Source organism: Myotis brandtii, unplaced genomic scaffold (genome assembly GCF_000412655.1).
Source record: "Myotis brandtii unplaced genomic scaffold, ASM41265v1 scaffold825, whole genome shotgun sequence".
Classification (NCBI taxonomy): Eukaryota; Metazoa; Chordata; class Mammalia; order Chiroptera; family Vespertilionidae; genus Myotis; species Myotis brandtii.
The window spans coordinates 2,163,253-2,189,525 of NW_005371349.1; the positions used below are offsets into that span (position 1 = coordinate 2,163,253).

General features: G+C 54.2%; 2 protein-coding genes and 1 long non-coding RNA gene across 8 annotated transcripts in view; 1 reads left to right on the forward strand and 2 right to left on the reverse strand.

Moving 5' to 3' along the window:
* Nucleotides 1-824, forward strand: part of UNC13D (unc-13 homolog D (C. elegans)) — a 14,587-nt gene extending 13,763 nt beyond the window's left edge. Inside the window, exon 32 of the mRNA XM_005884344.2 lies at nt 5-824. Within this exon, the coding sequence (XP_005884406.2) occupies nt 5-126 (122 nt within the window). The 3' untranslated portion in view covers nt 127-824. The remainder of the gene's footprint in view (nt 1-4) is intronic.
* A 1,045-nt stretch (nt 825-1,869) lies between these two features.
* On the reverse strand, nt 1,870-26,238 carry UNK (unkempt family zinc finger). 6 transcript variants are annotated; one of them, XM_005884263.2, is made up of 16 exons: nt 25,877-26,238; nt 14,222-14,431; nt 13,696-13,872; nt 13,428-13,558; nt 12,804-12,939; nt 12,274-12,391; nt 11,333-11,417; nt 10,664-10,806; nt 9,873-10,073; nt 9,337-9,402; nt 8,651-8,825; nt 7,488-7,589; nt 7,157-7,345; nt 4,696-4,877; nt 3,922-4,179; nt 1,870-3,231 (listed from the first exon to the last, which is right to left on the reverse strand). In XM_005884263.2, the coding sequence occupies exons 1-16, from the start codon at nt 25,936-25,938 to the stop codon at nt 3,076-3,078; spliced, it is 2,391 nt and encodes a 796-aa protein (XP_005884325.1). In that variant the 5' UTR covers nt 25,939-26,238; the 3' UTR covers nt 1,870-3,075. The 6 variants fall into 6 exon arrangements, with proteins under 6 accessions (XP_005884325.1, XP_005884326.1, XP_014387301.1 ...); XM_005884264.2 differs by lacking the exon at nt 25,877-26,238 and adding an exon at nt 15,462-15,896; XM_014531815.1 differs by lacking the exon at nt 25,877-26,238 and adding an exon at nt 14,922-15,023.
* LOC106724427 lies at nt 20,386-25,863 on the reverse strand. The gene is made up of 3 exons (XR_001360223.1): nt 23,854-25,863; nt 22,681-22,936; nt 20,386-21,181 (listed from the first exon to the last, which is right to left on the reverse strand). It is a non-coding gene; the product is annotated as an uncharacterized LOC106724427 (long non-coding RNA).
* Nucleotides 26,239-26,273: the final 35 nt, after the last annotated feature.

Sequence of the window (26,273 nt, forward strand, 5' to 3'; positions counted from 1 at the left end):
ACAGGGGACCCAGTCCTGCGGCTGCTGGAGAGCAGGAAGGGGGATCGTGAGGCCCAGGCGTTTGTGAAGCTGCGGCGGCAGCGAGCCAAGCAGGCCTCCCAGCATGCCCCACAGCCTGGGAGATAGCGTGGAGGTTGGGCCCCTGGTAGGGACAGGCTTTCCTGGGAGGTCTGGGTTGTCCCCACCGCAGTGCAGCCCTCCGGCCTGGCTTAACACTCAGAAGGGCTCTGCCAGGCTGGAAGGCCGAGTGCAGACCCCTCTGGTCTCCTGCCAGAGCAGGGCCCACGGTGCTGGGGACACCACCAGCAGTATTTTCACTCCCCCCCCCCCCCCCCCCAAAAAACTTGGCCTCAGCATTCTCTGCCAAATCCCAGCACCAGGGGCAGGGAGGCGGCTGTGCATCTCCTGCCCCTGCTCCTCTGGGAAGTGCTGGCAAAGCAGGGGCTCAACCATCTGTCCCCCCGGAAACCTATTCCAGCCACTGGGTGTGGGGGGGTAGGCTCCCTTGGGCCTCTTCTTCAGCACCCCCACTCAGACTCATTGGGGCCAGGGCTGTGAGCAAAACTGCCCTGGGGGCGGGTAGCCATAATGAAGGAGCCCAGGTCCCCTCCTGACGGGGCTGCCAACACCCAGGCTAAGGAGCCTGGAGCCAGGGACCCGGCTCTGCCAGGAGAGAGCTGGCAGGAAGGGGGGCTGGCATGGAGGGCGGAAGCAGAAAGGACAGCTTGGCTAACCATATCTACTGAGGACATCTCCTCCCCGAGCCAGTACTGGCCACCTAAAAATGTTAGCAAAAATAAAAAAAATTGCAATCCATTGTCCTCTTAGAAAACATGCTGTTGGCCTACAGTGGGGCCCGGGTGTCAGGTCATACAAACCCCCGCCCAGCCTGCAGGATACCTTGGGCTGCCCCCACCCCGGGGCTTGGCCCACCCCTCTCCCCCACGTCACAGGCAGGGAGTGAGTGTGGGGCAACTGGTATCACTGATATTTGGGTCAAGAGCTTTCAACAGAACACTACCAGGCACACCCATTTCTGTGGTCCTGCCCCGCACAGGGGCCGGGAACTCCAGGGGGAGCACGGGGAGCGGGAGCCTCCCCAGGCGCAGGCTGGGGCTGAGCGGCTGCTCTGCACAGCAGGGCTTAGAGGAGCGGGTCCCAGCCCTGCCGGGGGCAGTGGCCTATGTGCTGGGAGGCAGCGCCTGAGGCCCGGTTGTCATTCTAGCTGCGTGACCCTCGTCAAGTCCCTTACCCTCTGTGAGCCTGCACAAGGGTGACGTGTGGGAGGTCTGAGATCGCTCCACAGCCCTCTTCAGCTTTGAACTTCTGAGGCCACACAGAGAGGAGCCCCTCAGCTGTTTTCTCACACCCACCTACCAGGCCAGCTGAGAGCAGGGGAGGGAGGCAGTGGCTCAGAGGCTGGGACTCGGCCCTCAGCGGGCAGGGTGGAGGGCGGGACATCTTCTCTGGGCCTGCCTTTCTCTTCATGTTTTTATGAGAAGCCCTGGTTTCCTCCGAGAAACCACTAGGGCCCTGCGTCCTTTAGGAAACAAACCAGTGGCAGCTGTCCATCGAGCCCTAAAGAGGAGAGTCGTAGGGCCAGGAGGTCTCTGTCTGGGGCTCAGGGTCCCCACAGCAACCACAGAGGCCTGGGAGCCCTTGGACCTCTGCAGGCGCCCAGCCTCAGCTGGGGCTGGGGGGTGCCAGGGGGAAATAGGGGGTGTACAAGCTGTTTCCTCAGCCGGGGCAGAGCTCCCAGCCCAGGTGGGGGCCAGGGCCCTGGCAGGCACAGCTGAGCTGGCCCACCCCCTCGTCCAGGGGCCCTCAGCTGGGGCCGCACTGCCCTCGCCCCATGCAAACAAGCTACCATTGCAAGTTCATATTTTATTCCCAATAAGTTTGGAGCTTTGTTGATTTTTGCATTTTTGTAAAAAAAGAAAGTTTTCACTTAATTCATTGAAAGCCCTTTCGTGCTGAGCACAAGGGGGGCTGGGGCCCGAGCCCTGCGGCGCTCTTGCTCCCACCCCAGACACCCAGCGCCGGCAGCGGGTGGCTGCCCTGCGCCACTCCGCCCTCCACCCGCTGCATCTGTCTGTACAGAACAATTTTAAAATGGAAGCTAAGACACACTATACATCGGACAGGCACGCACACACATGCACACGGGCGTCCGGCCGAACCGGCAGGACGTCAGCTGCACTCAGAGAGCACCAAGGAATGCATTCGGAGCCCCTCCTGGCGGAGGGAGGGCAGGGCCTGAGCCCCCTGGTCCTCAGTCCGCAGCCATCAGGGGGGACAGCTGAAGGCAGCAGGGGGTGACGGAGAGGGCAGTGCCAGCCTGGTGGGTGGCCCTGGGGCCAGGGAGGCTGCTCTGGGGACGGGGGAGGACTGAGGCAGACCCCCTGCCTCAGGAACCTGAGGGGTCCAACTCCCAGGCCTTGACCCTCGAGGGCTTCAAGGGCCTAGGGTTGGGAGCGGGGCTACTTGGGCCTGCCAGCCCCGAACTAAATATGCATTTGGTAAACCCAGGAGCCAGGCTGGCCTGGACCCCAGCACTCCCCTCAGGCCTCACAGCCAGAAGCAGGTCTACCTGGGCCTCCAAGCCCCTGGCCCTGGCCTAGGAGGTGGGGGACCAGGGCCTGCCCTGAAGGCCTCTCCTCTCCCCTCGGCCCCTTCTAGCTTCCCACCTCCCCTGCTCAGGCCCCAGGAAAAGTTAAAAATAGTTAGTCCTGCATATAAAAGAGACAAACGGACTCCCTGCCGGAAGGCGGTGGGAGAAGAGGGAGGGGGAGGTGGGAGTGGGCAGGGGAGGACTGCAAAATAGTTTCTTCTTTTAAAAAGTGCTTGGTAAGTCTGTTTTAAAGTGTGTGTCTATATCTACACACAGATATACACACAGACACTGTCACACTGCTCGCCCACGCATACCTGCACACGCACGGAGATGTATACATATACATAATCATATACATATACATACATACATACATACATACATACATATATATATATATATATACTTTAAAAAGTCCTAGGTGGGAAGATGTGAGCCAGGCCGGGGCCGGGCCTGCAGGGTCACGACTGGAGGGCGTGGGCCCGGCCTGGCTGGCAGACGGGGCACTCGCTGCCCTCGGCACACAGCTCGCACAGCACGGCATGTTGGCACGGCAGCACCGCTCGGTTCTGCTCCTGACACTTAAGGCATTTCACCGACTGCATGTGGAACACGGCCTGCGGGGAAAGGGACATCGTGGTCACTGGCCTGGCCTCGGGTCAGTAAACTGAGGCACAGTGCTCAAGAGGCATGTGTGCAGGCCCTGGCTGACAAGTCAGGGTCAGGGTCAGGGTCAGGCCGATCACATCATCTCAAGACTCCAAATTTCCGCTTTGGCTGTGGGCTCAGTGGGGGAGTCGGAGCCTGGGGGAGTCGGAGCCCGGGGGAGAGGCCAAGCGGCTGCTCTGTGGCCTCATCCCGAGGGCTTTTCCTCGAACTGACATTGCAGTGACCCTAGGTCCCCAAACGAGGACAACGGGGCCTGGAGAGGGCAGACAGCCCTGAGGGGGCATGGCCACCTGTGAGTGTCTGCTGTTCTCCAGGACCCCCAGCCTCCCCCATGCCCTGTGCGCCGCAGGATGCAGCCAAGGTAGCCCTGGGGACCTCCCCATTCTGGAACGTCTGCTGGTTCGTGCAGAGCTCAGAGAAGCCATCAGGATGTGACTTAGGTCAGCGCCTGCCCTCAAAAGTGCTGGGGTGGGCGCGGACCCACCTCCTGCTTCCTCCCTCCCCAGTGAGTGGCGTTCCCTTCCTGGCTCCCCTCCAGCAGGATGGCGTCCCCGGAGCAGTGAGGACCCACCAGCGTCCAAACACTGGCTGTGGCCTCGGATACCCCCACCCAGTGTTCCCTGACCTCCTGGGCTGACCTTGTCCACTTGCTCTAGGCGGGCCCGCAGCTGCTTTTGGAGGGAGTAGAGGGTGGAGAGCGAGAGGGCCTCCAGGTCGGAGAAGGCGGGCAGGGCCTGCGGGTCGGGCCCTGAGTGTAGCCGCTCTAGCTCCTCCCGCAGCTTCTGCACCTGCACCTCCAACGCGTCCCGCTGCTCCCGGGCCAACTCACACTCGGCGCCCGCCGCACTGGCCCGCTCACCAGCCTCCTCTGCCTCCTTCTTCCAGGCATCACAAGCCTGTGGGCCAAACACGCAGCACCTGGTCACGGTGGCCCCTGCCCCCGTCCCCTGGGAGCGGAGCGCTGGGAGCCTGTATGAGCCACTGTGGCTGCGGGGCCTGCTGGGGAGCTGGGTCAGCTGTCTGGGGAGCGGGCAGGGAGGAAGCTGACGCTGCCTGCAGAGAAGGGAGGTTCAGGACCTGCAGGAGACCCTCCATGGACAGGGAAGGGGGCTGGGCCCGGAATAGCTGCCCCTGGACAGAGGGCCCATCTCAGAACCTAGAACCTGGACGCGAGCCCTGGAGTCAGGGCTTCTTAGGAGAGCCCAAGTGGTGCTGGGACCAGACCACGTGAACAGCTCAGAGCTCCAGGTCTGGGGCACCAGCCACCCAGGCTCCTGCCGGGGGAAGGAGAACAAAACCAAGTTTCTGCTCTGTCCTCCAGGGACCCCGGCCTCCCACCCCCCGTGCCCTGTGTGAGGGACACGAGCTGGATGCCACCAGGCCCTGGGGAGGGTGGGCGTGGGGGCCCGTACCTGCTTGGCCTGCTTCCAGGACTCCTCCCACTGCTTGATGGTACTGTTCGCTTCCTCGAGCTCCTGCCGAAGCCGGGCCAGCTCGGCAGCCCCGGGTCCTGACAGGAAGGCAGGGGATGTGCCCGGGGAGAAGCTTCCAGAGGCAAAGTGCTCCCAGATGCTGCTGTTCATGCCGTTCAGACCTGCCCCAGGGAGGGGAGGAAGTTCAGCGGCCCTGCCAGGGCTCCCAGGGGTCTCTGTGCCAGGCTCTGCCAGTGCCAGGCCGGAGAGTCTGGTGGGGACCTGTAGGTGCTGCAGTTGGGTCAGACCTACTGTGATGCCAACTGCTACTTATCAGCTGCCACTTAAATTGAGTCTCAACATCCTCATCTGCAGGATGGGGTGACTCGGCCCTGGGGCGCGCTGCAGGGAGAGCAGCCTGTAAGGTGCTCATTTGTGGTGGGGACTTCAGACTACACGGAGGGAGCCTTCATGCGCCCGGGGTGAGGGCCGGGAGGGGCGTCAGGGGAAAAGACAGGCCAGGCCTCAGATGACAGCAGAGCTGCGGAGCAGGAAGAGCCAGAGCCCGCGGCCACCCCCACTTTATGGCAGTAAGTGGAGGCCAGGACACAGGCTGCTTGACTCCCACGGCCTCCTTTCCAGTCTGCCAGGCGGCCCACTCACGCTCCTCACCCACTCACCTGTCTCCCAGACATTGGCTGACACTGTGTGCCCTGCTCGGGGCCCTCGGGGCAGCCCTAGCCTCCAGAGCAGGACCCACAGCCACCTCTGGCCTCATCCTGCCCCCATTATTCTAGGGACTCCTTTCTTGCCTCCTTTCCCACTAATCCAGCCAGGATTTTCTGGAACCAAATGGATTTAAGACAGTGTCCTCCAAGCAACACCAGTGCACCCGCAACATGACGGCGTGTCCTGTGTAGAGACCCCGCCGTGTGTACTGGCTCAGAGCCCAGCTGCCTGCCCGAGGCGGGGACCAGATCACTGCAGCGACACACACCAAGCAGCAAGCGCTGCCCCGCCTCGCCCCATGCTCGGCGCACTGGCTCTCTCGGAGAGCAGCCACTCCTCAGAGAGGGCCCTCTTTTTAAATTTTTTTATTTATTTAATTTTTTCCATCACCATTCATCTCCCCTATACCCTCCCCCTCCCCCGCTTCCTCCCCCCAGAGGGCCCTCTTGACCTCTAGGTGAGGTTCCTCTCTTATTCTGAATCCCAGCCCAAGTCCTCTGACTCCACACAACTGCTCTAAGTATGACCTCATGTCTGTCCCCTGCCTCCCCCAGGGCACGGCGCCAGGCCAGCAGGGACAGTGCAGCTCACACTGTACCTATGAAACTGCTCAGTGACCGCCTGGGGAAGGAAGGGATGTGTGGCCAGTGTGCAGAGCTGCTGGCCTTCAGAACAGGGGACAAGTCAGACAAATAGGAGGCTGAAGTGTCAACACAGAACAGACACCTTCTAACTGCAGGTGCTCGGGAGGCCAAGCACAGCGCCGGGCATGTGGTCAGTGAGGCCGTCATCACCGCCGGTGCCGGGCGGGAAACGGGCACCTTGTGAAGGATCTGCCTGTCAGCCACTATGCTGTACACAAAAGTAAACTAACTGAAAATCAAACAAACAAACAAACGGAAAAGGTGCTAGGAAATCACTGTGCCGCTCTGACCTCTGCAGTGGGATGAGGGAAGGTCCCAAACCCGGTCAGAGCCCGGGGCCGGGTGCGCAGGTGCCAGCGCCCTCCGGGGAGGGGGTTTCTGAGCTTGAGGAGCTGTGGGGGGTGGGGAAGTAGCAGCTGCTGTTTATGGAGAGGCAGCAGGTTGGTCTCTGCTTGTCACTGGTTTGGCTGTTACCTCAGTGAATATTCGAGTTCCTACACGTGGCAGCTAGCGGAGCCGCAGGTCTGCACGCACCTCCAACCACTATGCCTGGCCCTGCCCTCCAGAACCCCCAGTCCAGCCAAAGGCCTTCGGGCCTGGAGCAGGGTCTCCCTGGTGCCTCTGCCTGCCAGGAAGGCCACGCTGAGCCAGGCCTGAGCCGGTCAGACCTCTCCCTGGGCCTCCTGGGACAGGCGGCTGTGACCGGTGGCTGTGAGCCTGCCTCCGGAGCCCCGGGCGCCTGGGCAGAACCGCCACACTGACATGAGGAGCAGACCAGGCCCTGGCGGCTCTGAGCTGCTTCTCAGTGCGCACTGGCCTGTGCCTAACACTTCAGGCCTCACCACCACCATATGAGGTGGGTGCTGCCACTATAGCCATTTTACAGCAGGAGAAACTAAGGCCGAGAGACCATCACCTGTCCGGGATCACACAGCTAAGGGAGGCATGGGACGGGAGCCTGACTCACCTCCCAGCCCAGAGCCCGGCTCTAACCTCCCCTCTGCACTGTCTCCAGCCCTGGACAAAGAGGCCAAAGGCACTTTCCAAAGCCCAGTTCCTGGCCCAGGTCTCCGTGCGCCACTTCTTACCCAAAGATCCATGTGATGCTGAGGTCCCCAGAAATGTGTTTTCTGACTGGCTCAGGTGGCCCTGGGGCTGCTGCAGGAAATGTGAAGACAGGCTAACGGGAGGGGACGGGGATGCTGAGTGGAAGGAGGCGGAACTGCCCAAGGAGCCCGGGATGTTCACCGGCGCAGAGCTCTGCAGCAAGCTGCCGCCTGCAAGAGAGGCCGGGAGGGGCCAGGTGAGGGAGGGAAGCCATGTGGGGCCATGCCAAGTAGGGCACTGCTCCATCCACCCACCCTGGGCCAGACGGACCCCCGGAGCCCTCCCGCCACCCTGCCCACCGCAGCCCAGTACCGATGGTGACGCTGCCCGGGTGGGGCACGGTGCTGCTATCGAAAGTCTTCTCCAGGGCGGCCACCCCAAACTCGTTGAGGTCCAGGTCATCCAGGGCAGACTCTAGGAGCAGAGCGATCAGGGTCTGAGCCTCCCAGCCTCCCTGGGCACACAATCCCCAAGCTCCAGGCCTCGCCGCTTGAACCCACCTGCCCTTCACCACCTCATCTCCTGCCCCCGCCTCATCTTCACGCTCCAGTCCCACTGGACCGTCCTCTCTTGAGCCTCTGCCTGGGGCTGGGCTGCTCCTGTCACACGAGCCCCGACGCTGTCTGCCTAGCAAGTCCAGCTCCATGGTCTCCTTTCTGAAGCCTTCCTGGACCCCCCGGGGGGGTCGGTTCCTGCCTCCTGATGTTAGGGTTCACACGTCTCATCTCTGAGCTACTGAGGGCAGGCTCGTCTCTGGGCCTTCAGTGGCTAAAGCATAGGAGGTGCTCGACAAATGTGCTCTCCCCTCTGCTGACTGGCCCAGGAGGGTGGAGCAGTGTCCCTCCTTGATGTCTTCGGGTCTGGAACCCCCGTCTCTACACTAGGGCCTGGCACAAAGTGGCGCCCATCAGTGATGCTGAAGGGGAAGAGCCGTAGCTTCGATGGCCAGGGACCCCGAGGACACCGTGCAGCCTGTTCACTGCACAAGGAAACACCGCTGTGAGGGAGTGGGCGCGGCAGGACACCTGTGGTGGAAGGAGGCCACACTCGCCCAGGGAAGAGGCGGCTGTGCTCCAAGGGCTGGCCCTGGCCCTACACCTTGGGTCCATCTCCTCTTTTTTTTAATATATATTTTATTGATTTTTTACAGAGAGGAAGGGAGAGGGATAGAGAGTTAGAAACATCGATGAGAGGAACATCAATCAGCCGCCTCCTGCACACCCCCTACTGGGATGTGCCCGCAACCAAGGTACATGCTTTTGACTGGAATTGAACCCGGGACCCTTCAGTCCACAGGCTGATGCTCTATCCACTGAGCCAAACCGGTTAGGGCCCATCTCCTCTTTAGCTCAAAGGCCAGAGTGCCTGCCCTCCGACCCCAGTCAGATGTCTAAAGCCCGAGTCTCACTCCAGAGACCTCGTGCCTCTGAGTCCAGATCCAGGCCTGGACTTGGCAACAGAAATGGCCTAATTACCTATGACCGACTCTACCGTGTCACTGGTGGGGTAGAAGGGCAGAGCGTTTGCATTCATGCCAGGGATGCTGCTGGTGCCCGCGGGACTAGGGGGAGTAGCTGCCAGGCTGGAGGTGATACTAGAAGAGATGCTTGAGGTCAGGGGGCTGCCCACGGGGAGGATGCCCAGCATGTCCTGCAACGAGAGAGTAAGGAGAGGCAATGAGATGCCCGCCCAGGAGGCCCCAGCCAGGCGCTGGGTGGGGCAGAAGGAAATGGGGCATCAGCCCTAGTCTGGTTGCCCCCACCCACTCAACACCTGGTTGGAAGGTTGGCGGTTACAGGGCCACTCACCCCTACATTCTTGCATAGGGGCCCAGATGGGGCCCCACCCACTCAACACCTGGTTGGAAGGTTGGAGGTTACAGGGCCACTCACCCCTACATTCTTGCATAGGGGAAGGGAGAAGTGAGTCCAGTGCCTGGCAGTGTGGACACTCAATAAGTATTTTTTGACTGACTGATGAGTGACTAGGAGGTGAGGGGCTCTAGGGCCTGACCCACCCTGTCTGGATTGGGGCTGGTGCCCCACCTTAATCCTGCCCTCAACTTGGGGGGAAAGCATGCCCCCCGCTCTCTGTAGCCTCCTGGGGCTGTGGGCCTGGCCTGGCCACAGCAGGTGCCAGAAGGGGGCTGAGAGTTTGGTACCTGTTTGGGCTGAAGCAGAGGCTGCTCTTGACTCCTGGGCTCTAGGGAGTGGGGTTTTAACTTGGCCTGAGGAAGGTCAGAGAGCAGGAGCTGAATGTGGTGCTGTGGAGGCCTCTGAGCCCTGGAGTCCTCCAAGCATCATCCGCCTGCCATGGCTCACTGAGGCTGCAGGGACAGCCACCGGCTCCCCCTGCACGCGCATGCCCCCGGCTCTCCCTCCCATGCCTACTCCTTCCCTCGCCCAGGAACCAAGGGGCTGTGCCTCTCCTAGCATCAGAGAAGCCCAGTGAGGGGCGGCCCCATCAGGCAGCACAGGGCAGGGCAAAGGCCGGCTGTGGCCCCCCCGCCCCCATTAAAGTTCTGTGACACCGGGTGGGGTGCTCAGCTTCTCTAGCCTTCCCATCTTCATCTGTAAAAAGGGCCGGCCCTCCTCACTCTGCTCAGTCTTGGAGGCTGAGGAGGGGGCTTCCTAGCTGCGGTCATGCTGCTCCATGGAGCAGAAGGCTAACCTCACCGGGCTGCCCCTCACCCCTTACCTGGCATTTAAAATTTTTCAGGAACTCGGCTCCCACCTGGTCTTCCCTCTCGAAGCCAGGAGCCTTCTTATAGCTGCCAGGGGCCAGGCCGGACTCCCCAGGGAAGACAATGCCCTCCAGGTTTGGGGGTTTCCTCACGGAGCCCGGGGGGGAGCCGCAGAGGTTAGACGGGCTGCCCAGGCTGCTGTTTCTACAGAGGAGCTGTGGGAAGGAAGGGAGCGGGCTGGTGGGCAAAATGCAGGCCAGGGCACGGCCTGCCCTCCACCTGCCAACGGGCAGCAGCCCACCCAGGAGACCCAGAACCTTATGCGGGAACTGTGTGTGTGTGGGGGGGGGAGGGGGCAGTGACAGAAGGCTTTGTCCCCTCTACCAGCACTACCCAGGCTGACTAATGCAGGCTCTGGGGACACTAAGCCCCACCCACCACCCACTTTTGACAGAGAAAATAACCCTGGGGCAGAAAGGGAAGAAGCCCAGCCCGACTGGCGTGGCTCAGTGGTTGAGCATCAACCTCTGAACCAGGAGGTCATGGTTTGATTCCCGGTCAGGGCACATGCCTGGGGTGTGGGCTCGATCCCCAGTGGGGGGCGTGCAGGAGGCAGCCAATCAATGATTCTCTCTCATCATTGATGTTTCTATTTCTCTCTCCCTTTCCCTTCCTCTCTGAAATCAATAAAAATATACATTAATAAAAGGGGGGAGAAGCCCAAGGCCTCCTCCCCAAGCCCAGGCTGAGAGGGGTGAGGGACATGAGAGGCAGGTGCCCACCCATCCCCTGGACAGGCACGTACAGTGCTGAGGTCAGGGGCATGTGGGCTGGAGGGGCTCACGGGCACCGAGTCTCCGGCAGCAGATGGCATGTACAGGACGGGACCCGGCTGCGTGGGGCTGGACACAGCTGAGGAAGGCTGCAGCTCATCACTGAGGGGCGGCTCTGCAAGACACGGGGCAGGTGTCGGCAGGCTCTGGGCCAGACACGCACCTGGGTCTCTTTCCCAGGACCCTGCGTCCCTGCACCTAAAGGGAAGGCTTCACCTGATCTCTACCAATATCGTGTGCCAGTTGTATTAACGGCGAGTCTTCACAATGAAGACATGGTAAGACCAGAGTCTCCATCTTATAGGTAAGGAAACTGAGGCTCAGGGAGGCACAGTAAGACCACCAAGGTGACAGACTGGGGAACCGAAGAGCGGGGACTTGCGCCCCGACTGTGGGACTCTAGGGCCTGAGCCACGAATCGGACCTAAGGGGGCAGTGTGGCATTTTGAGGGACAGCCCTGCTCTCAGCAGGGAGGGCTCAGCAGGGCAGAGCCACGTTCAGCTAGTGATGTCTGCCACGCATGTGGCACGGGGTGACTGCTGGGACCTGCCTGGAGGGTGTCGCCCCGGCCTGAGCCTGAGCAGGGTGGAGGAGGGGAGCGGGGCGAGGACACCGCCTCAGGACAAGGGGAGCAGCTTACGTTCTACATGGGCGAAGGCGCAGAAAGGTCCTCGGGGACAGCTGCCCGCCTGCTGCATGTCGTTGCACTTGGTGGACTTATAGATCTGCAGGGACAGCGCAGGCAGGGTGCCCCCGGCATGGCGGTTAGACGGCCATCTCCTCCTTCCCGTTCCACTTCCCCAGGTGTCTCCCTGCCAGCTTCCTACTCACACTCCTGAAGCAGACACTGCCACCCCCTCCCTCCTGGGATCAAACCAGCCCTGACCCCCCTCACAGGGCTCTTCCCATGCTGCTCCCCACTCAGGGTCTTGGCCAGGGCTGGTTTGTGCCCCCGAATGTGCCCCTGGGCACTAAGAGAGCCAAGATCGCAGGTAGCACCTGCTCGCCCAGGACATCCTGGGTTGGGACCTATGCTGGGCCTAACCTCCCACCCTGCTGCCTGTGGCCCACAAGGTGGTCTGTCCGTGTATCTCTCTCAGGGTGCGCTGGGCTCCACGGAACCAGGGGAAGGGACAGCATGTGCCTCTGCATACCCACACAAGACCTCGCACACCGACATGACTCCAGGCCAGGCCATGGGCCAGGGGCCGGGGAGCTATGCCTGCGAGGCTGCTGGTACGCAGGCTCACAGGCTCTGGTCTGGAACACACCAGTCCAGGGCTTTGTTTTTTACCCGGATTCTAAGCACCACTCATGGTGCAGAACCCAGCATGGCCAGGGCGCCATGCTCTCTGCCAGGCCTGGGGGGAACAGCCTGGGAGCAGAGGGCTGCCTGGTGAGCGGGGCTCAGAACAAGGGAAGTCGCTGAATGAGGGGGCAGGGCCCCTTTAGGCACTGCTGATCGGGGAGCCTGTGGCTCTAATCCCTCTTCCAGGATGGAGTCAGGGTGGGCTCTGCCTTGCTTCCCCAGGAGGCTGTGAGGCCACCGCCCGGAGAGGCCCGGCCCCGCCCCAGGCCCACCTCCGGGTGGAACTGCTGCTCCGTGCGGGTGTGGCAGTACTGGCAGGCGTCTCCGTTCTCGCACTTGCCCGGGTCTCCCCACTCATCCCCGTGTTTCACGTTTGGACATGGAGACGACCTGGTCCAGTGAGAGGGTGGGGCACATGGATGCCAGAGGGAGAGATCAGGATGTGAGGGATGCCAACTAGATCCCTCCCCGGAGGCCAGAAGCGGGCCCTGCTGCTCTGCCCGTCACCCAGCTCCTCCCACTGAGCACTATGGGGCCCAAGGACAGCCACGCCGCAGCCACCACTTTCGCCATCATGGCTCAGCCCTACAGACACCCTCTGGATTAGAGCTGAAGGGGCCTCAGAGGGTCGGACCCCAGATCCTCCTTTCATGCTGGGAGGACCCAGGCGGGCTCCCGTCCTGCTATCCTGACCAGCCCCTTGTCCCTGGGCCGCCCTGACTCCGGGAGCACAGTGGAAGCCGCCCTGCTGGACCCCATCCCTGCCACCCTCCCTCCCTGGCGGCCCTGCCTGGGAAAGGACCTGTATTTGTGCTTCCGGGGGCTCCGCCGCCGGTCCTTGCTGTTGTGGTAGTAGGGGCAGGCATAACCCTGGCGGCACAGCCGCGGCGGCTTCTTGCACGGCTCCGTCTTGTAGTTCCCCAGCACATACGCGGTCTCTGCACGGGCCAGAAGCGGGGGTCAGGCAGGGGGTGGGGAAGGGAAAGGGAAAGGAGAAGCCACTGAAGGGTCTAGGAGCTGAGGCTCCTGAGAGAGGTAGGAGCAGGGCCGCCTTTTCACGGGCCAAAGTGGAGACTGAGATAAGCCAGGCCAGACGTCAGGAGGATGCTGTCCCTCCCTGGACATAACGCTCACAGGGTGATAAGGGCGCCCGTGGGCGGTTCAAGAACACATGTACTTACATACATGCACAAGTATGCATGTGTGAAAGCCCCTGAGAAATTTGGGGTGCACCTGGGATGATGGGAGCAGAGCAAGGCATGTCTGGGGAAACTCCCCAGAAGTGCCCCTGGGGCTGTCTGGCTGGATGTAAGGGGGGTGAGGGGGTACGCCCTCCCTGTAGAGGTGGTGGTGAGCCGATCCTTTGGGCAGGAGCAGGGTGAGGACAAGCCTGGTGGAGGGGCCTGGCGTCGGTGGCCACCGTTACCTTGCCACCGCGGCTCTTCACTGAGGATCTTCTCTATCATGGCGTGGCTTGCAGCCCCAGCGGACTGACCCTCGATGCTGCCCTCCACTGTGGCCTGGCCGTTCTGCAAGGCCTCCATGGCCTGGAGCTCCCTGGGAGGAGAGAAGAGGGGGGAGGGCATGAGGGGCATGCAATCCAATCCTGCGATCCACGTGTGGTACTCACCGTGCCAGCAGCCTGGCCCCCACCCCAGCCCACAGCCATCACCCCAGCGTGGCGTCCAGCCCACCTGATGTCGTAGACGGGGGAGCGGAGGTCATGGGGCCCGTGGGCAAAAGCGCAGTGCAGGCCGTTTTTGGTGCAGTTGCCTTTGGAGTCCGTCTCGTGGATGCAGATTCCAGTTTTGTAGTAACGCAGGTGGTACCTGCGCTCAGTGTCCCCTGTGGTCCGGTGCAGGAATGGGCATCTGAAACATGGAAAAGCGGGGGGTCACTCAGCTGCGGCCCCTGCAGCTGAATGAAGGTGGTCTGTCCATGTGTCTATCTCAGGATGTGCTGGGCTGAGCGGCCGTGCACTGATGGTGAGAGCCACCTCGGTTCTGATGTGGCCCTTGGGCTTAGCAGGAGAAAGGCCCGTGTAGGGTTTCCTGCAAGTGGGAAAAGGAGAGGAGCCTCCCCCAAGTCCAGGCCACAGGAAGCCGGGCCAGGCTGCAACAGTGCCCCCCAAAGCAGCTGGCTGCTCAGACTCTGCCTGGCCTAGGACCTCTGTGGCCCAGGAGGGGGGGGGCACTTCTGAGGGCGAGTCGAGACACTCACTCGTCGCCCTCCGGGCAGAGGCCCGTGGCCTCGTCGTACTTGGTGCAGTAGACGTCGGGGCTGTAGTTGAACGTGCCGTCCCGACGGCGGATGGACCGGCGGCGGCGCTGGTTCACGAAGTGCCAGTGGAAGCAGGTGTAGGGCCGATGCTGCGTGCATTTGTGTTGCACAAAGAGCGGGCACTGCTCCGTGCGGAACTCCTTCAGGTACCTGCAGGGAGAGCCCCGTGGGGCGGGCCGGGGCAGAGAATGAAGCCTCTGGTTGCCCAGCAAGAAGTTGGCCACATACATGTCCCCCGGGGGCCCTGCTCTGGGTGCTAGTGTCACAGGGACACCAGGAGAGCCCAGAGCAAAGGCTGGACCTCAGCCTGCGGATCTCTCCGGATGCCCAGGTCCTAAGCCCGCCTGAAGGGTGGGCACCAGGACCTCAGGGCCCTCGCAGCCAGCTGTCTGCCACGGTGACCGGTGAAGGCTCCTGGTTTCCCATCAAAGGCTGCAAACCAGAGCGTGAGGAGCCTCCCGCAGACTCCCTGCGGGCTTCTCTGCTGCCCAGATCTGCCTGCCAATTGCTGGAGGCCTCCCCGTCCCAGGAGCAGCCTGGGGCTCCAGGCTGATGGCCAGGGAGGCTGCTGTTGGGAGCCGAGAGCCCAGGTCACAAGGCATCCTCTCAATTACTGACTCAGTCCTACTGTCCTACCTACCTCGTCCCAGAGGCATTTCCTAGCACCGCCCAGGGGAGTGTTTGGGCAGGAGTTCGAGTTAGCAGCATCTGAAGAAAACCTCCCTCTCAGCCTTGCCTGTGGCCAACCTCAGCCTTGCCTGTGGCCAACCGCTCATCTCCCAAACGTGTACCTGCAGCAGCTGGGTATTTACATCCCGACTGTCCTGGGCACCTGGGGGCTCTGTCTGGTCTCTGGCTTCCTCCCAACCTTCACCTCTCTCCTTTGCTCTGCACGTAACAGCCAAGACATCCCCAAAGCCCCTCTCCCATGCGCCACCCGGTGAAGGGCCCCAGGTCCCCCTCCCCCTTACAAAGCATCCGTCCAGCCATCTGCTCACTCTGCGGGTCCAGGTGGAGGCTTTCCTAGACTTGCCACCCCTCCCCCAAGGCAGGTGGTGCAGCCTGTACTCATTCCCTCAGGCCCTAACAAAGCAGCTACAAATACTCCATAGAGAGCACTGGATGACAGGGAGGAGGATGCTTCTAGAAGGGGCAGAAGGGAGTGTGGAAGGAGCCACACCTGACCTGAAGCAACAGTCCAGGCTGAGAGCAGCACCTGGAGCTGGAGAACATGGGACATTTGCTGGATGACTATAACAAGAAATAAAAATGTCTCAGAAAGGGCCAAGTCCACAAAACACCAGCGGCAGTTTCATGCTGCCGCCAGCGGCAGAGCACTGACCCTGAAGCCAGGCCTCCTCCGGTGTGGGCAGCATGGCAGCGCAGGAAGCCTGGCCTCAGCAGACAGGGCGGGCGGTCCTGCTACCAGCCCCTCAGGAGGGGCGGCCCCAAGGACCAGTCTAGGCAGCAGAGAGCCCACTTTCAATCAACTCTAATGAGATGAAGGAAACGTCTAACCTTCTGCTTAAGTCACTAATGGAACTTACCATCCGCCACCTAAGAACCAAATCCCCCTTCCCCCACGCTCTCCACCTTGTGCCAATGGGCAAGGCAGTGCCCACAAGGCAAGGAGAAAACCACGTCGAAATCACTCTTGTATTTTCAGGGATTGAAGTGAAACAGAAATGATCAGTGGAAATGCACACTGTCCTGTTAAGCTCCGACCCATCTTTCCATTTTAAAGGTGTGAACGCCCAGGATTGAAGAAACGAAATAGGCTGAGACTCACTGTTCAGTTCAACCAGCTCTCAGGAAACCCATGAGGTCCAGGGGTCTAACCAAGGAGGGAAGACTCACCCACCAACCCCTCCATCTTCCAAGATCTGGGGAGGGCACAGGGCACAGGGCCATAGGACTAAATTCTTCACTCCCATCTCCCAGGAACACAGCCACGCACTCAATGGAAAGGACTATAGCTTCAAATTGAGAGGCCTACTGTGGCCATGAGGAGTCGGAAACGACTCAGGCCCTGAGGAGGGAGATCTGCCAGGGAGAGCCATGACTCTGGCCAGCAGAGGGGCTCCACAGAGCCTGGAGGACACAGCGACTGGTCAGAGCTTCACTTGGCTCAGGAGCAGCGCCTTCATGCTTGCCCCACTGGGGGCTGGCTTTAAAGCAAAACCAGCTTTCACTCCTTCCCAAAAACATCACATTAATTATCCAAATAGTGGTTCATTTGTACATGTAAAGGATTATTATGGAAGTAACATGCCCACTTAAAGGGCAAAATCACCCTTCATCCCACCACTAATGCTAGCCTTTTGGTAAATTTCCTCCCAGTATTTTTATATAGATAGCATCATAACGTATCATCGTGCTAAATTATTTTACAGCCCTGGCCAACTTGGCTCAGTGGATAGAGCGTTGGCCTGTGGACTGAAGGGTCCCAGGTTCGATTCCGGTCAAGGGCACATGCCTGGGTTGCAGGCTCAATTCCCAGTAAGGGATGTGCAGGAGGCAGCTAATCAATGATTCTCTCTCATCACTGATGTTTCTATCTCTCTCCCTCTCCCTTCCTCTCTGAAATCAATAAAGAAATATATTTAAAAATAAATAAGTAAATAAATAAAGTTTTACAAAACTATTAATACTTTTCTCTCAAAACTTATTTAAAATCAAATCCAGTTTTTTAAAAAACCAAATAATACGTTCAACATTATTGGAGTATCTTTATTTTCTGAAATTCTAAATAAACAGCAAAATTCAGGCTACTTGAAATCTAAAAGTAATCACTTGCCCCCTAAACCAACAGTGATGACACAGAAGGGATTAACAGTAAGTCAGTAAATTATAGCACTTAAATCAAGTGCTCAGCCACCATCTTGACTCCCATCTAAACTTCAAATCCCATTCCAACCGTCTCACTGAACATTTCCATCATGTGTGTCCCTCTCTGGGGGGCGGTGGGGAGACTGTGAACACATGGAATCAGCAGGAAGGCATCAGAGGTGCCGGCAGCAACACCGTGTATGTGGAGGCAACAGGGACCAAGCAGCTGATGCTGGAATCTGAGAATCCAGCTCCCGCTGCTTCTGGAACATGCTTTCCTGGCCTCACTGCTGCCAGGACCTGCTCCCCTCCCAACAAAGTCAACTCTAGGGCAGGGTCAGCAAACTTTTTCTGTGAAGGACCAGATAGTTAAGTGTTTTATATTTTAGACTCAGAGGGTCAAGACATCAAATTGAGGATGTTAGCTAGGTACTTATATAACAAGAGAGAAAACAAATTTCCACAAATTTTTTATTGATGATATTCAAAATAGAATAATTGGCTACAATGTTTTGTAATACAGGTCTACTAATAAGAATGGACTTGGGAGGGATCATACTTGCCAGGTTGAGGTTCCTTTCATCAAAATTATAAATGTTCATCTGCTAAGGCTAATTCTGTAATAACATTTTACATATTTCATTTTGAAGGCTTGGTGTAAACTGCTTAGGTGCACAGGTAAATGGATTCTGAAATATGGAAATTTCCTTTGTATTCACATCAACATGCAAGGTCCCTGCTAGAACTGTAATTCGTGTTTGGAAATCACATCTGTGGTAAATGTGTGTACAAATGGAGATCTCACCCGTGGTGCAACTTTTGACAGTTCAGTGTATTGGGCAGCGTGACAACGTACGTGTCAAACATGAGTTGTCCAAGTGACTTTACTGCAATACAAAGTTTGCATGTAAGTGATGATTTATTTGCCTTGTGATTTTGGAGTGAATTCACTAAAAACATTATGAAGTCTGCAGCAAAAGCTAATTTCCAAAGCCATTCATTGTTCAACAATAGTAGTTGAAAATGATTCTTCTCATTCAGAAAAATTTCAGTATCAGCCCTGAACTCAAAAAATTACAAGAAAACTTTACCATTGCTAAGCCATCAAATTGTTGTGTAGTAAGGCATGTCAGAATATTCAGCTTCTATTTCTGACAAAAATTCAAGGAACTGACTGATGATGGTTAAATCCACAAGCAGGAGTGAAGTTCAGCACTGATCTTAATGGCTTGTTAACACCATAGTCAAAAATTTTCTGCAGATCATCTGCTAGTGAACAATATAGTAACTGTACGCTTTGAACACCATACATTTTCCTAAACTTTGTAAATTTATGTTGTGGAATCCTCATAACAACCTCAAGCGACACTTACCTATAATCTACTATTGTCCATATTCATATAAACCCTACTGGCTACTTTCTCCCCCCCATACATATTCCTAGAGAAATTTAGTCATAGAGTTCATACTTAATGGCTTAGCAAAGATTCTTCATTTTTAAGTTTGAGAAGAATACTTTTAACTTCAAGGGGAATTAGAGCAGATTAGTAGATTAAGAATACTAAATTACACAAGTGTGTGTGTGGTATATATATATTATATATAAATATACATACATCTTAAATATCTTAAAATTTGTTGAAAATCTTTTCTCTGTTTTGAAGAGCTTTAGGTAAATTGCTACTAGTTGTAAATTCATTTTTGTAAGGACATACATTGTTTTGACATCAAACATAACCCAGAAACGATATAATTTTGTAACAATAACCATACCAGTGGAAGTTGCCAAAAAATTACTTTTAAAAAACGAGGCCAAATAAAGCTAAAATTGGTGCTTGGCAAATATTTGGACAACTTTGATAAAGTGCTATAGAGCTATAGAGATTTGGCTTCCAAATCTTCTGAAGTGATCCTGGTTTAACATTCTCTCTGGCAGAAAAAGAAAGCAAATAAAATACGCGTCTAGTGAATTTCTCAGTGTGTCTGCACCTTTAAGGCAGGCTTTGATCCTGTAACTGGCTTTCAGCCAAAGAGCAGCTGTGGTTAAGGCCAGAATGAACCTCTTTAATAACGACACTACCCTAACAGAGATAGGTACATACACAGGAACCCACAAGTGCTATGGGCACTTCGGTAAGCAAATGCTTTAGGGCCGGGGAGCCACTCGCTGGAAAATGACTTCACCCACTCTTCACGGAAAAGTCCTGGCCCCAAGAACTAAGGAGTCATGAACGCTGCAATGTTGATATAACTAGCCCTGTGTGTCCCTGGTCCTTCTTTCTATTGCTGTTCCCTTGCCCTAAGGATCCTAGAACTGGTAAAACTGCAGAAAGTTCCTGTAAGCAGCACTGACGCCACTGACCTGGAGAATGTGTGGGGAGCGCTGAAAACCCTGGTCCACTGCTCCCTAAGTTAGGGAACACCTTGACTTGATTCAAAGTTTTCCCATCACAGATGGCCTGAAAAACCTCCAAGCTGATGAACATTTTAGTATCACATTTAAACTACACCGATGTGTTCTTTTGTACAGTGTTTTCTGTGCAACATAGTCTTTGGCCCTGGGAGAGCGGATCCGTTTACAGCACAAATCCATTGTGTAGGTACAGGCAGTGTGATGGAGGCTAGACGGAAAATGGGGACTGAGGTGAAAATGGATGCGGAGAGAGGCATGTGCTCTGAAGACAACCCTGACCCACCCGTGCCCTGTGACCTGAAGAATCTACTCTAGTGTGCATGTGGCCGAAGAAAGCATTTGCTTATGGCTGCCGAGGGAGACAGCATGCAAGTGAAAGCATTAACGTGGGCCTCGTTCCATTACTGGCCAGTACAGTCCTTACATGGTGCTAAGTGCCAAGCACCGTTTTAAGCTCTCTACATATATTAACTCACTTAATCCTTCTAGTAACTTCATGGGACAGGAACTATTGATATCCTCCGGAAACTGACACACTAAGAGGGAAGTCACGTGCCCAGTGTCCCACAGCTAAGTGGCAGAGCTGGCTTCAAACCCAGACAGCCTGGCCTTGGAGTCAGTACCCTTATTTTATTTTTTAATGTTTTTATTGATTTTAAAGATAGAGGGAGGGAGAGAGAAACATTGATGAGAGAAACATCGATTGGCTACACCCTACACCCCCCTCCTGGGGATTGAACCCACAACCCAGGTACGGGCCCTGACCTGGGATCGAACTGTGGACCTCTGGGTGCATGGAACACTCAACCAAATGAGCCACACCAGCCAGGGCTTCACCACGTTTTTCTTAACTGAGCTACAGGGAAGACAAGAGTAGCAGCAAATAAGCATAAGTGACTGGAAACTTTTCGTTCAGAACCTGTCAGGGAGGTCTGACAGGCCATAATTACCACACCATGAAATAAGTCACTAAAAATAAGAACAGAAATGTTAATTTTAACATACTCCACTGATTATTTAATATTCACTTTATGTACTCATTATAAAGGACTCTCAGTTTAATAGTAAAATTTAAGTGTGTGGGGGTTTTTAATAAGAAAATACAAGTACAGGTTTCTAATTTATATTATGTTTGGGTAGATTTGATTTAGACAAATCTTAAGGTGACAGGCTAATAAATGCCTAGCACCTCTTAGCAATAAAAGTGACATCAAAAAGATATAGCAATGCTCTTACCAAAATTAATAAAAGCTTAGATACTCTTTAAAACTATGGGGGTAGTTTTGTCAATAGGCCAAAATTTCATAGGAAGGTGGGAACACAGGCCTTCCCCCTCCTCGTTAGAAGTCATTCTGGTAGGACTCATGGTGGCCATATGGTGTTTCAAGTACTAATAGGAAACAAACACGTCAACTTAAGAATACAAAAAGCAAACTGTGATATAAAGAATAAGAAAAGGGAGGAAACATTTCAATAAGCTCAGATATGACATGATGATACTATCACAGGCCTTAGTATCTTCTTTAAATCTTAAATAAATTGCGCCACCAACAGAAAAAGTCACCTCACAGAGAATGCTATGAGATTTTTAAGTTGCTAGACTCTTTTCCATCTTCTCCTCCTCATCAGCTCTCGATACTGCTGTCAAATTCTACACACTGGCAAAGAAAAAAGGAGTGAAAGTTGAGGGATTTTATAGAGAAATAATTAAAAATCTGTTGTGATTATTTGAACTAAAATATTATAGCCCCCAATATCACTTTTTTTTTTTACTGATATCATTTTAAATGCCTAAAACACATGGCCTGTCCTTAAATGCCCATGTGAACATTAAACCAATTACCACAATACCTGAAGACTAGACTCTATTACATTCTAGCAGAACAGCCACCTTCTCTTCTATCTCCCACCCACTCTAGGAAATAACACAATTCATTTTACAAAGACACTGGGGAAATACGCTTGTTTCTTATAATGGCTGTCAGTTCAGAGGCAATTAAGACAAATTTTTTTACAGTGAGGAAGTTAATTTTACTTTCCAAGGGAGGAAAGGGCCAGTGCATTGCTGGTCAATACAGGGCCAATTCAGAGACAATTTAAAGTACAACTACCAACAACCAGGAGTCTCAAACTTGACTATTCACTTTTCATCTCAAAAGCATCTCCAAAGACTTACAACACGAGTGCACTCACTAGAAGGGATACAGCAGGGCTACGACACTGAGAAGGGGAAAGGGCCACAAGGAGCTTTTCACAAACTGCAGGCTTTGCCATACTGAACGCTGCGGCCAGGCCTGAGGGGCCATGTGCTCTAAGGCCTCTCTACTACTAGGGACTCACATACATTGATTTTTTTTTTAAACCCTTTGTTAAAAATATTGAGATGTAATTTACACAACATAAAAATCACCATTTTATAGTGCACGTTATTGTGCTTTTTAGTATATTTACCATGTTGTGCAACCTTCACCAATTCCAGAACATTTCCATCACCCCACAAACATCCCCTATATCTATTGCAATATGCACTGATTTTACCCAAAGTTTCTCTACACATCTGTTGCCCAAGCAAGTATTTAAGATGTTTGGTTGGGTGAATCTATGGAGTATCTAGATAGTAAGAAAACAATAAAGCTGCATTGTCCATAAGGTTACTAAACCCAAAATCTTGGCAACTTGAACTTTTTACCAATTGATTAAGAACAGCAGAGAAAATGACATTCAACATCCATCTTCACGTAACACATCAGTGTTCCCTAAATTCATCCAAGATGTTAAAAGAAGGGAAGACAATCTACAACGATTAACATAGCTGTCCATTGTTGCAATTTCAAGATATCGAAGATGCATACGTGGGGAAATCTCCTTTAATATCAAGTATAGCTAGATTAAAACAACAACAAACAAAAAAACTTAATAATTAAGCAAATATTGCCCCATTTGGGAAAATAATCCCTAAACCAGGCCACTAGTTAAAGTAACATAACTAGAAGGGCAACCTTCCTTCTATCACTCTTCTGACCTAGTCTCTCCTAATGAGAAAAGTAACTTTGGCAAAGTCTGGCAGGAAAGCCTGCAGATGCGGTGCTCTGGCTGCAGGGCTCTCATGACCTAAGTGAGCTCATGGCTTCTAAGACACACAGGAAGGAGACCTCACCTTCAGGCAGCGGGCTGTTGAAAGCGGGAGGAAGTAGGTCCACGAGGGTGTCTTGCTTTTGTGCACTTATCTGGGGTGCTATTTCCAGAGAAGGAGTTCCTCTACAGAGTGTGCCCAAGGTGGATTTCTCTAAGTTGCTCTCAGAGTTGTCCAGCTGCCCTCACCAATAAGTCACAGTCTTTGTAGGTTGATAGAACCACCAGTCAAAGCAGATGCATATGGATTGTGGGGAAGCCTTCTTTAGTATCTAACATAGCTGGATTAAAACAAAAAAACTTAACCATTAAGAAAATCTTCACTTTAATCATTAATTTAGATTATAGCAAATATCAACTAGGTACTAAGCTTGAGTCTACCACTAGCATGGACACTTAACACTTATTAATAGGGATTTTGTGGGTTTGGTTGAAGGCTGCAATGAACTCTCAATTTTAGTTCTATAAGAAGTTAGTTCTACTTGATAAGTAAACAAGATCCAGAAATATTTATTGTTAACTCATTCTTGCTGAGGTTGCTAAGCAACACTTCCAGTGACTCCTGCTGTGCAACAAGTTGTACTCTAGTAATATCTTTACAATTTTATTGTAATTTGCAATAATGATTTAAATACATGTTCATTTCCTGGATTTTCTAAAACACAATCAGATGCAATCAAGTGAAGTTCACGACATTTATATAATGTGCAAACTAACAAACTTGCCTCAAAATAGTTCCCTATGGAAGCACTGCTACATTACCCTTGTTTAAAGATGCCCAGGGAACAGTCCTAAATTAAAATGACGCTTGGCTAAATGAAGCTATAAAGCATTCATCCTCTGTCTACCTGTAAGAAATACCCCAGTGGCCAGAAAACTCCAAGAAACCTTCCCGGAACTACAATTTCATTTCCCTTTAACACGGGGCATTAATAAGTTTGAGAATCAACTGCAGGTGAAAGAATCCAAAAATGACTTAATGTATTTAAGACTCTTATAGGGTCAAAACAATGATATAATTGCTATACAGTAAAAAGCCCAAAGTTAGCTAAATTTGCAGATATATTTTGGAATGTAATTGCTCCAAAATTTCCCATTCTTAAATTTGTTTAATACAACTTTTCTAATATAAATAATGATCTTGTTCTGAATAAGCCTGGATGAAATTTAATCTTTGTGAAATAAAAAGACAAATTACCTAGCAAGAGATCCCATGGCTCTTGTATTGGAAGAGCACTAACATATGCACATCATCATGACTTGGGAGCTGTTCAACAGAGGGAATCCTGATATAACCATTTTCTAAAAGGGTCAGATTCCTCAGGTCTAACACAAGTGCCTGCTGAAAGGATTATTTCAAAGTTTCCCTTAAATCAAGATTATTCAAGAGATTAAAAAAATACCAACACAATAATTATTCTTCAAACTATGTTATGAATAATTCTCTTGGTTTAGAAAAAGGAGGGCTTGAACTCTAGGACTTTAGTTGTGGGACAAGAATAAAGGGAAACATACAGGAAGGCATTAGGATGAGTGGGACTCGGTTTTAATGTAAATTTCTCCCAGATTACTGCAAAGAGTATTGCATGTCACATAACCACAAAGAATACAGTTATAAAAAATACACATAATTAATGTACAATAAAATTTTGACAGGTAAAAAAACGTAAAAAAAAAAAAAAGGTCTATAGCTATCTGTTGACGGGATCCATACATTAGCTAAGGTCATATTCAGATTGAAACAAATTCTGGAAATTCATGCTGCAAGGGACAATGAAAAATTTCTGGGCAGCTCAAAATTTTACAGCAAACACGGAAATCAAAATAAAATGTTCCTGTATCCTAACCCTAACCCCCCAAAACAACAAATGGGTTCATCTTAAAAAGATAATAACCAGAGCCAACAAGGGTATAGGTGTCATCATCTGTGCCCTCATGCTCCCTGCTCCTCAAACCTGGGAAGACAAGAGGAGGAAGTTTTCCCAATCATCACAGCGTCTGGATGCCCATAGATCTATGAAGGAAGACAGCTGACTTCTATCTCTGATTTTTGGAGATATAAACACACACACACACACACACACACACAAATGAACAGGTTACAGAAAATGGATGGAAACAGCTACAATCTCCACCCACCCAACCAAACTCACAGTCGCTTTACACGCCACCTCCAGCGCCACGCCTACTCACCCTGCACTCACCCCCACCAAGGAAGGGAAAGGGAGATTTTCAACAAATGAGGACATAGACTCGGACATGAACATTTCTCTACACCGGGCTATTGACCTGTTCCACCTGTCACCTCCACAACCATCGCAAAGCCTGCGCCATGGCAACACCACACCCAAAGAGGCTGCCGAAACCAGACTCACTCACAACGTTACGGGCATTTTCCTGGGAAACGTGATCTGAGCAACCAGAGAGGATAAAGTTCCAACTTTATGCGAGGTTTGCCGATGTGCACCCCAAGACCATACTGTTGCCTGACCGCAACATCCCACCGATCAGCACTCTCGGGGGTAAGGCCCCGTCACCGCAACAAGGAGGCGGAGGAAGGACCAGCGAGGCCACAGCGCGTGGGAAAGTGAGCGAGAGCACGAGTCCGCCTCCCAGCCTCTCGCCAGGAACGTTTGACACCATCTCAGCGATGGCGGAGGACCTCACCCAGAGGCCAGACGGATGCCCCCAGCCCCAGAACTGCTCCCCGATGGGTTTTACTTGTGGCCAGAGCTCCTCCTTGAGTTCTTTCAGCTCCAACAGACGCTTCCTGCTCTGGGCTCCGCAGCGGCTCTGAAGGGTTGTGCGGGCCCCCACGCTGCAAACCTGCAGCGAGCCCCGAGGTGCATATACTTGGGGACCCACATCGCACAGGAGCCCCGGGGGCGAGGCACCCAAGGCCATCAGGGAAAGTGGAAACCAGCATTTTGCTTAATAGGAGGGGCCTCTTCTCTTTCTCCCAGAGCACCTAGCACTAGGCAGTTGCTCAACGTGCCTTCCAAAGCCATAGGAAGAAGACAGGGGCCGACAGGGGCCTACAGGGACCTGCACTTGGACACCAGCAGGCTCCGGGAAGCGGTCTCCCGTCTGGCTGGGCTCGGGCAGTGTCCGCATGTGGGGCTTCCCCTCTGATGCCACATTTCGGTTGGGCCTGAGAACAGACTTGGACCCCATCATGCTCAGGGTGCCTGTGAGGTCAACTGTGTACGTGGGAAACATACGGGCCTTGGGGACACAAAACGCCTGGACTTGGTGCTAAATCGTCATTCACAGGTGGCTCCATGGCCGGGCCCTGAGGATCTCGTCCTGGTCGTGTCTTGGACGTCTTATCGCCCCGCAAGTGCCTGGTGCTGTGGTTTGCGGTCTGAGGAGCAGTTAGGCCTCGAAGGCCCGGCCTAAGATGTGTGCACTCCGCACCCCGAGCTCCCGCCTTCCCCACTCGGCGGCGGCGACCAGTTTCCCGCCCCACGGCCCGACCAGAGGTTGGTGGCAGTTGAAGGCAGTTGGGACCGGCCCAAGCAGGTTGGAACCGGTCTGAGCCGGGCCGGAGGAGGAAGGGGGGAGGGAGAGGCCGCCTCGCGCTCTCCCTGCGCGCGTGACTCACGCTGGCCGCTGACG